Genomic DNA, 12895 nt, shown 5'->3' on the forward strand with positions numbered 1-12895 from the left:
AATTTAACCTTCACCAAAAATGTAGTTACCGCGTTTTGACTTTGCAGTACAGGAGACCTAATCAGTGTAAGTGGACGTTCTTGGTTTGGGCAGCGACTCTGAAACATCCTGGGTCTAATTCAACAGGACATCTCGGATAGAAGTTCCTTTAATTTATAACACCAATTACACACAGGCTGTCATCTAGCTACTGTAAGTTGCTCCACTGGTGCACTGGGGATAGGTACATCAGGTCCTGTGTATTAGTTAATGTCCCATTAATTCGGCCGCTTGTCAGCAGACCATGCTGTTGTATCTCACATGGCAGCACTTAAGTGTTTCCTCCAGGCCTTTGTGTACATTTAGCCGGTGTGTTTTCAGGGTCACAGGATCACTCCAAGAGACTATTTCAGGAGCTTCCAGTTGGTATCTCAGACAGTTTATGAACACCTTTCACTGGGACATCTGCATCATGATATATGGACAGCTGTGCTGTAATCACAAATGTTTTTCTTCGAGGGACAGGCGGAGCAATAACACCAGATGATGAATTCCAATTCTAATTCCATTTTTTCCTTGCAGTGATTGCATTTTTACAGCTGTGCCGCAGCTAAATGAATCTAGGGACTCCTGGCGGTAATGCCATTTTCTGCCCTCACTGTCATTGTTGTTGCCACGAAGTGTTGAATCATTTGCAGAGCAGAAAGACATTCAGAGGTTTCTTGGCTCGCAGCACCAACATGCTTGAACTGACTCCAATTTTCCTACTATCTTCTCACATGTAAAGCAGAAATGTACTGTACTAAGCTGAGATTAAAAGAGAATATTTATAACCCAAGGGCACCCTTACTTAAATAATTCACTGCTTCATTCTGTTTATCCTGCTTTCCTCCTTTCTCTCAACCCTCCCTTCTGTCCTTGCAGTGGCTTCTCTGACAGTCTGATTCAAGACATTATCTACAGTTATCTGGTTTTACCAAATCGGATCACCATCCCACTGGTAGGGGATGTGGAACTGGCCAAGCTGCGCTTCCCCATGCCGAAGGTACCAATACAGTGTGAAAATGAAACGACACATCAGGTGGTTTAATCTGCATCCATTAAGTGTTTGGGTGCTTCATGGGGAAGTATCTCATTGGCTCTGTGTGCTGTGTGTTTCATTGTTCTTTCTGTAATAAAAGGAAGTAGATGTCAGGATTTTGTCAGTAACTCACATTTCATGGCTTTGTCGCTTGTAACTGTTATGTTTATATGTTTAGTGTCTTCTGAGTCACATTTAACATGATGTACAACACTTGTTCCCATTCAAATAGTTTTTTAATTTCTTGTCTTTAGTTCTTGCAGCCATTAGCTTAATTAAATACTTTTAAATAACAATATGAAGAATATTATGTGACTACCTGACGCCGGTAATAAGCCACAGTGTTCTCTTGCATTGCCTCGTGATACTCGGTAGGTGAAGTCACATCTTATCAGCTCTGACTCTGTCGTGGCCTCGAAGTGTCAGAGGCTGCTATTTCAGAGTCGCTCCCCTTAACGCTGTGCTCTGCACGTCTCCACAGGGAGTCCTGAGGATTCACTTCCTGGAGGCTCAGGATCTGGAGGGGAAGGATAAATTTCTGGGAGGGCTGATAAAGGGCAAGTCCGACCCGTACGGCGTCGTGCAGATCGGCAATCAGCTGTTCCAGAGCAAGACGGTCAAGGAGAGCCTCCATCCCAAGTGGAACGAAGTTTACGAGGTGGGGTGTTTGAGTAATTGTATCATTTGTTGACAAATTAAACGAGTGTGTTCTCCCAGCCTGCATTAGGTAATCTGTGTATTGATTGCACATGCCTGCACCCGCCTCAGTCTGTGCTTCTGCTCATCAGGCACTGGTGTACGAGCACTCAGGTCAGCACCTTGAGATTGAGCTGTTTGACGAGGATCCGGACAAAGATGATTTCCTGGGAAGGTGAGCTGCTTTCATTTCCTGCCCTGCTCTGATCCTAACACACATTCTCCACAAGAAACAAGTCCACAGAAATGCGACTGACACATCAGAACAAGTGCTGTTGTAATCGACCAGCTGTATATAGACAAGCTAAGGGTCTGGTGCGGCGTTGCATACTGTGTCCTAAACCCAGTGTGGACGCCTGAGGGGACGGTGTGGTGAAAGTATCTGAACCAGTAGACATCAGTTACAGTACAGAAGAAGAGGTGTTATCCCACAGTTCCGAGCTCAAGGGCAAAGTCATTGATTTTGCCCCAAGGCTGTAACACTACACCCAGTGCTCACAACACGAAGGAGCCAATCAATAGCTGGACCCCCTCTGCTCAGATTAATTGGTGTGATTTCCCTGCTTTCTGTCTGTCCGTCTGTCTTGATTTGAGGAATTATTTGTCATTATTTACAGCCTGATGATCGATATGACTGAGCTGCACAAAGAGCAGAAGGTTGATGAGGTAAAACCATGTCAATGGTCAAGTTATGGTACTCTTGTAATTAGAATACAAGGAATTGTTTGACATTTTAGGAAAGATCTTTATTTGCTTTCCCGCTGAGAGTTAAGTGAGGGGATTGACACCACTCTCATGTCTGTGTGGTAAGTATCAGGCCACCAAAAGCAGCTGGTTAGCCTGAAAACAGGAAACGCAGTGCAACCTCACAGTGATGACAAGACTTGTCATACAGGTATGAGAGTGGTTTGAGTCTTCTCATCTAACCCTGAATGAGGAAACAAATAAGTGTGTTTTCCAAATTGTCAAACCTGTTCCTTTTAAAAAAACTCTTATGTGCTGTTTTAGCACAGCTTCTAAATGTTTTCAAGATATATTTTTAGCCACCCATTACCTAAATCAATACTATGGTCCCTTCAGTGACTTAACTCAGTGATTTAACTTTGACGTTTTGTCACGCTGTTGCAGTGGTTTAACCTGGAGGAAGCTTCTACAGGGAAACTCCACTTAAAACTGGAGTGGCTGTCTCTGCTGTCCACTCCTGAGAAGTTGGACCAGGTACAACTTTCTTGCTTTAACAGAGCAAACACTGTGTCACTGTTTCGATATTTGCTACTGATACTGGAGGGTTGATACACAGCCTCAGTCTTTCTCTGAGGTGACTGCATTTTCTGCCCAATTAGGTGCTGCGAAGCGTGCGTGCAGACAGAAGCCTGGCCAATGATGGATTATCGTCAGCACTGCTCGTGGTCTATTTGGACTCAGCAAAGAACCTGCCAGTAAGATGTGACTTTATTTTGATGCTGGCAGGGCTGTCGTTCTGATGTCAGAGCTTGTGCCAAAATATTTGACGAGGCTTCTGCAGGCTTCTTGTTCTCCACCCAAAACTCACACACACCACATTTAGCAACAGTCTGAACCAGTTTAGTAAGAAATACCAGTGTGGCCCACTTGTTTAGATAAGGATTATTGGTCACTGTGCAGCAATGCTCCACTTTCCTGTTACCGTAATGTTTCAGGCTTTGTGGTGCTTGACTGACCTCCAGGTGAACCTAACAACCAAGGCAGGTTTATTATTTTGCTCATTATCTTAGCTGCTCCAAACCTACCCATAAAACCAACAAGTGGCTATTATGAATGTGGCCCACAGCTCCAAACGGGTCAATATGTTTTATGATCAGGTCGTTACAGCTCAGGTATTCTGTCTTATATCAAGATTTTTATAGCTGGTGTCAAATGAGAACCTTGAACTTGCAAAACCTCAAATTTTCAGGAGCGTTGTGCATTTTTTTTAGTGTCTAATAAGCTCTCATTACACCAAATGAGGTAAAACTTACCTGTAACCTTTAAATAACTTAGAGTCAAAACAGCTAAAAGGCTTTTCGCAGTCAGTTACAGAATAACACCTTTTAGTCATCTCAGATCTCATGACTCCACCTTTTTCTCTCCCCTCTTCACCCAAGAGCGTCTTCACAGGCAGCTTAGGCTGTGGAAACTTAAGCGAGAGGAGAGCGTCTGGTCTAGTCTTTTGTGAGAGCAATACCTCAGAGTATAGGACAATATGCGTGAGTCCCGCAGTGATGTTGCATCCTGCTAGTGTTAGCATTAGCCGTGTGCGATGGTGTGGGTTGGACAGTAACAGGACCTGTGTCTCAAAGCATGTGTTAGCTGCACGGTTTTATTGTAATGTCTGAGGAAAATTACCCCGAGTGCCCAGTAACCATTAACATGAGGCAGACACTCCAAATCACAGGAAACAGACATTCAGATGCATATTGTGCTAAATCAGGTGCAAGCGTCAAATATCAAACGTCTACAGAACAAAGAGCTGGAAACCGTATTAGTGAGCCAATTAATGCGTAGTCGTACAGATAAGGAAAGGCTGTAGCTTGTTAAAAAGTCACACATTGTTAGCAGCGCCTCCAAATGTTCCCAGAAGGAAATAGCCTCATTATTCTGACCTACGTTTTCATTGTTAGCTTGCTGCAGTGTCGACACAATCAGCCCTCATGCTGCTTTTTACTATGTATTACCCATACTATCATGTTTCAGTACGTATATCAACATAGTCTTGTGGGCTTTTCTCATGCCTCTTAACCATTGCCAGTCACTCCCGCCCTATTAACTGTGGGTGTGATTTTCTCCCCCAAATCTCCTTGTGGCTTAAAGAGCAACCTGTCAGATTTCACCTATGATGGGTTGAAGCAAGTCTCAGTCTTTAAGGCCCTGAAGGTAATGTGGGAAAAATGGATTGCATGTACCGATCACACCCTGTGTCTCATCTGTTGCTCCTCGCCTGCGCCCTCAAGTGCTCCGTCCAGCGTCATGTGACTGTGATGACTCAGCCAAGCAGAGTGAATTTCCTTGATGTGCATGAAGTTGGATGATTGCATTGTCTGCTTTATGCCGTGTTGTGCTTTGCACGCCTTTCTTCTTCTGTGTAATGACACATGGTTTTCCACATTTCCTAACTCAAGTGCTTTTGCATGCATGCGTCTAATATTGCACAGAAAATGTGTCTTCATGGTCTTTATGGTTGATTGAAACAGTGGCCACTTTTGCTGGATCCATATTGTAAGAGAAATGATCGTTCTGCCTATCTTACAGTCCCTACTTATGCTTGTTTTTATGGCATTAGAAATGAATGGGGCCATGTCCACCTCAGGTTGGAAGTTATGGTATGGAACAGGAACTGATGATTGTCGGCCCAGCATTCCTGCATTTCTCATGATGTTGGACAAGCAAATGTCCAGTAACAGTAAACACTAAATGCGGCATTATAATGTCAAAACATGACACTACAGTTAAAGAGGCAGAACATCAGCGGGTGATCATGTCACCCGCTGATGTTCTGCCTGTGTTACAACATACGTAGTTGTTTGTATCCAAACACAGTTTCAGGTTACACAAACTCTCAGTCAGAGGTCAACTGCTGCATTCTTCCAATTGACAGAAGTCGTTTCTTACCTTCAATTGTTCCAGGAAGTTTTAGCCTCACATGCAGCGGCACTCCCTCAGTGCAACATCAGTCCATGTTTATTATGGGCCACTTTCCTTTGGCATCACAGGGTAACTGGAGTAAAAATACTTCCAGTTTGCACCCAATATTTTTATTATAGGGACTGCAGTGCTGCTGCTACCGGGTTGGGCTGGCTGCTAGCAGGGTGACAGCCTGAGCTTCTGCATCTCTTTGTTGCCTTACATCATTAAATGATATAAACCAGCTGAGCTGCTGCACATCGCTCTTTAATTTCCTTATTGTGTCTGTACTGAGAAGTTGTTTTGATATCTAAAATGCGTCTTTTACTTGCTCTTCTCGTTGGTTTTTCCACATCAGTCGACATCAGAATAGATGTTTTTGAGAACACTTAACACATTTTGTGCACACAATGAGGAGCACACCGCATTTTCAGTGAGCTCTCCTTAACCAACCTGATGAAGGCAGGATATTTAAAAATGTGATTCACTTGTTAAAGATGTGTCACCATGATGACAAATGCGTGGAAATAAGATTGAAAATCAGGGTTTTGTAAAAATGTGAGTTTGGCTAATTGTGGGATAAACTGTTTACTGAATATATTTCAGTGCAAAAGCACAAAATGCCAAGACACCCACCTACCCACACCTAGTGATAACCCCAGTTGCAGATGTGAAGTCAAGCCAATTTTACTTATGTAACTGAATTATGTAGCAGAAACGCAGAATTTTCTCAGAGGGCAAAATACCCTCGATTCAGATCAGGAAAAACTCCACAAAGAAAAACTTTAACAGGGTAAAGAAGGGAAAATAATGCAATAGGTGTTGTTTCTCCACAGATGTATATAATGACAATATAGAGAAACAGAATCACATTTTAGGCAAATGAAGTACAAACATATAACCTCAATAATATGAAATGTTTTTGTGCTCAGTTCCCTCTGAATTCAAGTCGTGGCATATTAAAAAGGGTGGGGTTGTGTTAATCAGCCTGCGTGAACAATATGGAGCTTAATTCTAATGCTGGTGAGAAACTTAAACTCCCTCCTCGAGAGAAAGGATGGGTTAACACGTGAATCAAGACTTTCCCCGTGGCTTGTAGATATGCACAGTATTATTATTCTGTAAGGAGTCCTGAATAATACTTAGCTGTCAGAACCCAGCATGCTAAAATTAGAAAGCAGAGGAGACAAAGCTTGGCAGTCTCCTTGGTAGCCTCTGTGCCTGCAGCCCTGCTTGTCAAAGCGTATGGTAATGTTCCTTCCCCTTTGAACCGCAGACTCTTCCACCATTGTGTGCTTGATACAGAGTTCCAAAAGCTGATGTTTGAGTTTGGGTGTAATTATGTTGTCCGTTACTGACTTTGTGCATTGTGTGTCACAGCGAAGAGAATCGGCTAACTCCCCTCTCTCTGACTCTCTAATAGTCTGCAAAGAAGAGCAGCAGTGAGCCCAGTCCTTATGTGCAGTTGACTGTTGGGCACAAAACACTTGAGAGTAAGGTGAGTCATATAAGCATCCACGAGTGTTATTATATTGTCAGATTTCCTTCTGTCTGAGCCAAAAAAAATACCCTCTGCAGGTGATTTTGGATTTTGGTGAGTTTGGAATTAAAGGAGAGAGTGTAGTAATACAAGTGCTAACAGCCTCCAACATACCATTATGTGTCGGCAAAAGAGCCATTACGCTGACATTTAGTGTGCTTACCCGCTATTTCTCATAGAATTCAAAGGGGAAATTAGTCAGGAGGAGGACCAAGTTATTATTGATGCTGAAGGTTTACTACAAGCATCTAATGGGTTTAGAGAGGTTTGTTGTATTAGACTCCTTTTGTAGCAGAGTTATGGGCTAAATAGTAAGAAAGACTGCTACAATGCCCACGAGACTCTGTGCTATCACTACAAAGACGAAGCCAGTCAATCAGAGTTGTAGAAAACTCTAAATGTTCTGTCGTTGCAGGAACGAAACAGAGCACCTGCTGAATTCAAGTGAAACTGAGCCTGAATCTCAGTATGCTGCAGACTGTATCATGAATTTTCTCTATACTGTAATCTTTAGCCTCTGTCCACTGTTAGCTGCCCACGTAACAGCATTTTAAGCTCTGTGATTAGATGTTTCTGGCTGAATTGCACCTTGGGAGTCAGAGCTAACTCTTATGTTTTCATGTACATCGGCTTAGCGGATATTTTTAGTTTTTAATCTTTTGTGCTAATGATTCAAGCGAGAGAATTTCATATGCATCTAAGCCGCTTTACAACTATATGCATGAGAGTGAGTGATGCCAGTAAAGTTGCAGCGTGTACATGCCAGCATGGTCCTTAGAAGAGGTCTAATCAGACAAAATAAGTAAAAACACCTGTGCTGACTGGCTGAAGTTCAGGACCAAAGACATCTCTGCCAGGCCTGTACTGCTGCCATCTTCATATTCTTGCTTGTGTCTGTGGCTTTTTGCCTTCAGGCTGGTCTTTAGCAAGTGAGAAACAGACTATTTGGGGCTGAGGTGACTGAACGGGTCACTCGTGTTCGACTGCCTGGCTATAGAAACTCCTTGTCTCTCCTTGCCTGCAGTATACTATGTTTAGGAGTGTTGTGTCGTCCTAAAACTGTGCAAAACTATGTAAGTAAGAAACACCCTTAAAGTTTAAAAGAATAACTTTAAGCTTATAGTCATTGTTCCATTTAAAATCCTAATCCTAATTGCTTAAGTAAAGAGCCAAAAATATGAAAAGCCTGTCACTGTCCAGATTCTTTATTCATGGATAGGAGTTATGTGGGGAAACTTTCTGACACATCGAAGAGTAGATACTGAAAATGTATATGTATGTATAGGTTAAGTGTGCAAAAATAACTAAGTATAATATGCAATATATATATATACACAGTCTGAGTGTGTTACTGCTGATATTATGGTGGTGCATTCAAGCTCAACACTTTGTAATGTCCTCTCGTGATGAACTGCGGTTTTAATCAGTTGCTCTAATGTCGTTTAATTAACACCCAACAAATGAATACTTGTCTGCCCGTAAAGATCCGGTTCAAGACCAAGGAGCCTCTGTGGGAAGATTGTTTCTCATTCCTCGTTCACAACCCCAGGAGGCAGGAGCTCGAGGTGGAGGTAACGCTGCAGCAACCTTCATTGACAACATGCCTGTTTTATAAGATCGCCCACTGACTTGTGGAAGTAGCTGACTCTTCATCTGTCTTAATGCACAGGTAAAAGATGATAAGCACAAATGCACCCTGGGTAATTTGATGGTGCCTTTGAGCAGCCTGTTAGCGGAGGAAGACATGACGCTGACTCAGTGCTTTCCTCTGAAGAACTCCGGACCCAGCTCCGCCATCAAACTGAAGATGGCCCTGAGGGTAAAAAATGGACCTGCGTGCATTAGTGATTTAGGGATATTCATTTCATGAGAGCAGAGCAGATGTTCAGGATCTGCTGATTCACACAGGATGGGTTGTCAGAAGGCTGTGAAGTGGGCTGTGAACTGTTTGCTGAACTGAAGATAAAGATAAGCTAATGAAGCTAATATTAGCTTCAAGAGTAGGTTGAAAACACCGTTGCCAGCTGAGTTCAGTCCCTGGAAACCATCCCTGTCACACCTGAACTGAACCTCATTGGACAAGCACTCTTTAAACCCTGAACTCAGACATTCACTGATTTCATAAACATGCTTTGCTACTACATGAGATCGACGATATATTGACATTGTGTCAGACTAGAATAACTTTTAATACTGTCTAAAAACACAGGATGCTGCTGCAAGTAAATTGCATTGCCCTTCTTGAAACAAAGTACATTCTCCATTATTGAACGACCAAAACTGATCAAATAAAAGAATGATTGCAGCCATGTCACAATATTGACCCGCACTGAAATAGCTTTCCTATATTGGATCACAACCAACTCAAGATTCATAATGGATATTCACAAAGGGAAACGGCTTTACGGGCTTATTGACAGTTCCGGATCCATTGTGGAGAGATAGATAGCACCATAAAGACAGGTGCTGAGCAGCCACTCGAACATACCTGGAGTGTTTCAGCAGCATTAATGCCATTTTACAGGAAAAGGTTAGTCATTCTGACTGTGCAGGCTTCTTTGAACAAATCAGAGGATTGCAGTTACTCTAAGGTTGCATGTAAACCCACCAATCGAACCAAATCCCCTTTGTGGAGTTAATATTAGGAAGGTGTTTTACTTGAGTTGCAGTATTTTGACAGGAAATAAGAGTAAAATTATTCTGAAACTGCAGTATTTAGCTGTAGTCCTTGGTCATCATTCCCTGTAATGTCCTCCTGTCTGTCTGTAGATCCTCTCTCTGGAGAAGCAGGTATCCTCAGACCAGCCTTCCTCCGTCCAGGTCAGGAAGTCCAGTGTGCCGCAGCCGAGCACAGCCCCCACCCAGAGGCGATCTGTCTCAGAGTCCCCGCTGCCTCCGCCCACGCCTCCGCCACCTGTAAATGCTTCCACCCTCACCCTCCAACAAAGGGACGGCGAGCCGTACTCAGCCAGCCCTCGCCGCAGTACCTCCAACCTGAGCACCTGCATGTCCAGCTCCCAGAAACACCTGCCTCATAAGGAGTCCACACCCAGCCTGGCCTCGGACATCTCCCTGCCCTTCGCCACCCTGGAGCTTCAGCAAAGGCTCCGTCAGCTGCAGAAGTAAATGGCACACGTGATGCGTTGCTTTTAAAATCATTTCAAACCTACTCCTCCTGTCTTTCTCTATATTTTGCTCCACATTTCTAAATTTCATCATAATGTTTTTCGATTTACTCATTTATCGACTCATACATTTAAATTCTGCACTTGCCTCTGATGAAATGGCATTGTTTGTTGAATATGTACTTTTAATGAATATCTTATCAGACTACCTGTCAAGCTATCCGTCTGTCCCTGCTTTATCCATGCTGTATAAATTCACCTGCAGCCTCTGGAAGTGACACTGACTTCCTCTGATGTCTTATAGTGGCTCGGCCCCCAGCCAGTTCCCCCTGGGTGAGGTCCAGCTGACTGTTCGACACAGCTCCCAGAGGAACAAACTCATTGTGGTTGTGCACGCCTGCCGGTGAGGTCCACAACTGCCAGTGTACTCTGCGTTCCCATTTGTTGTTTGAAAGATATATGGTAGACTTGCTTTCATTTAATTTCCAAAGACTTTTCCTGCACACATTTGTCCTTGTATTTTGGCCCAAGTCTCAGGCCTTTATTGTAATTTATGGGAAGTAATTCTTCAGTATCCAGATCCTCTTGCCTCTTGTGGAGCCACCAGCACTTAAGAAGAAATAAGCAGCATCAATCTAAGCAACATGTGCTTAGCAACATGTGAGTGAAACACTTTTGTCCTGTGTGTCCTCAGTAACTTGATAGCCTTCACCAAAGACAGTTCAGATCCCTTCATCCGCCTCTATCTGCTGCCCGACAAGAGCCGGACAGGGAGGAGGAAGACGGGCACAGTGAAGAGGACCCTTAACCCAGTTTATGATCAAACGTGAGTTTAGACATCATTACTGTCTCATGCTTAAAATTAGTAATGCATGATATTACATTTTTGCTTATATGATGATAGTTTCCAACCTATTTTGGATGATTGCTGATGCAAATTTATGCACATGTTGTTTAAAGTGTCATCTTATCGGCCTGTCACATCAGCGGAAATGTCCATTTTTGTCCAATACCAGTATTTGATTTTAAAGCCTTTATCTGCCGATACCCTTGATGTGCCGATATCATCATGTATCCCCACTTAAAATGCTCATCAGTGGCATGTTTGTAATCTACAAAGTATCAATAAATACTCAGATGTGTGCTACAGCCATTGGGCCTTTCACATGTGTCTAATGAATAAGTGCTTGTTTTGTACCGTGACATCTGTCTAAAATGTGTGTGTTTGTAGGTTTGAGTTTAGTGTATCTATGGTGGAGCTCCACAGGAGAACCCTGGATGTAGCCGTGAAGAACGGAGGGAGCATCCTGTCCAAACACAAAGGGCTTTTGGGAAAGGTAACTCCTGCAAGTTCCTCTTTCTGCCTGTTATTAGAAGTATTTTCCAGCAGCACAGCCAGCCTTAAGTCCTCCCCAGAGCCAGAAAACATAATTTCTTTTTGCTTTTTGCAGGTGCTGGTAGATTTAAGTGGGGAGGATATATCAAAGGGATGGACTCAATGGTAAACTTGTATTTTACCCTGTGCAGCTTTGAGTGAGTTCTTGAGGTAATAAACAGACTATCTTTGTGCTTAAATGTATTTATTTTTATCATTTTCTCTTGCAGGTATGATCTGAGTGAAGATGGTTTGTCGTCTCAAGGCTTAAGAAGTATTCAAGATCCCTTCCTCACATAGTCACACCGTCTCCCCGCTGTAATATAGTGATCTTGTTTATATAAGGGCACATCGTTCTGTTGAATTCATGTACATGTTTCATATAGTTTACAGCCTTTATTTCAGCATGCAAGAAGTTTTTTCATGATCATGATTGGAAGATACTGTAACGTATTGTAATGCGCTGAAACACACTAACTGCCTTGTCTCTGTTTTCAGTGTTTTATGTAAATATCAGTTTGTTAACGTGTAGTTACAAGATCAAGCAGGAGGTCCCATGGCATTTTATTTAATTAAGGGAAATGATATTGAAATCTGTCAAAACTGTTGTTGCTTTCTGTCCAGTTTGTTCAAATGTGACAAATTCTGTCGGTTTGTTGTCTGAGAAAACTCTTACCAAAGGAACAGAAACAATCACAGAAGTAGGCTTCAGTAGCAGTCTTGACTTTGATATGTTTTTGTCATGCAGTGTTATTTGATTGTTTATTGTTCTTTACGCTCGATTACCAACGTGGAATGCATACATGCAAAGAATGAAATGATTGCTCTATTTTAAGACGACTTTGTGCAATATTGGTTGTTCTGAACGTTGTCTTGGATACTGAAGACCTGGGGGCATTTTAGGGCTATGAACAAGTGCTGTACTATATGAACAGTGCAGAGGATACTTGAATAAGGGTTTGACTGTTGTTCAAACCAGTTGAGTCTAACAAACAATATAATGTGAGCAGAGACAACAGTTATTGCATTTTATGAGCAGGGCTGCCAGAATAAGTTGTTAAGATGACATTTATGTCATAGACTTGTACATGTTTTGCCATGCTGTTGGAGCATTATAGACTTTTCTTGTTATCTATCCTGTGCCTTAAAAAATGCAATGTAATTTTTGCCTTCTTAATGTTATTATTTTGAATGATGCCTCATTGGTTTTGAAAAATAAATGGTTTCTCTTGTGAAAATGGTCTCTGTTGTTTTTTTTTGAAACTGGTCCTTCTGTCCAGCAGCGTGGACTATGAATTATTCGCACTTTAGATGTAAATGCGCATGTGGATTGGAGTATGTGGTCAGGGACTTGAACAAATTGCGGGATTCGACCTTGCAGCATAATTTCCCTTGAGAAATTGGGTGTGATCGATAAAGGAGATTTCTTAACGGAATAAATAAAATCACGTGCAACTTCG

At 42.5% G+C, this 12895-nt stretch overlaps 1 protein-coding gene across 2 annotated transcripts in view; it reads left to right on the forward strand.

Moving 5' to 3' along the window:
- Nucleotides 1-12676, forward strand: part of esyt2b (extended synaptotagmin-like protein 2b) — a 28517-nt gene extending 15841 nt beyond the window's left edge. The window contains exons 8-23 of one of the 2 annotated variants that reach the window (XM_076761837.1): nt 904-1024; nt 1542-1718; nt 1849-1931; nt 2374-2422; nt 2885-2974; nt 3100-3195; nt 4586-4648; nt 6819-6893; nt 8420-8506; nt 8605-8754; nt 9705-10057; nt 10365-10463; nt 10755-10886; nt 11292-11397; nt 11512-11561; nt 11666-12676. In XM_076761837.1, coding sequence (XP_076617952.1) covers nt 904-1024; nt 1542-1718; nt 1849-1931; nt 2374-2422; nt 2885-2974; nt 3100-3195; nt 4586-4648; nt 6819-6893; nt 8420-8506; nt 8605-8754; nt 9705-10057; nt 10365-10463; nt 10755-10886; nt 11292-11397; nt 11512-11561; nt 11666-11735 — 1801 coding nt within the window. In that variant the 3' untranslated portion in view covers nt 11736-12676. The remainder of the gene's footprint in view (nt 1-903; nt 1025-1541; nt 1719-1848; nt 1932-2373; nt 2423-2884; nt 2975-3099; nt 3196-4585; nt 4649-6818; nt 6894-8419; nt 8507-8604; nt 8755-9704; nt 10058-10364; nt 10464-10754; nt 10887-11291; nt 11398-11511; nt 11562-11665) is intronic. The other variant, XM_076761838.1, reaches the window with a different exon arrangement.
- The last annotated feature ends 219 nt before the right edge of the window (nt 12677-12895 follow it).

Source organism: Chaetodon auriga, chromosome 21 (genome assembly GCF_051107435.1).
Source record: "Chaetodon auriga isolate fChaAug3 chromosome 21, fChaAug3.hap1, whole genome shotgun sequence".
NCBI classification, from domain to species: Eukaryota; Metazoa; Chordata; class Actinopteri; order Chaetodontiformes; family Chaetodontidae; genus Chaetodon; species Chaetodon auriga.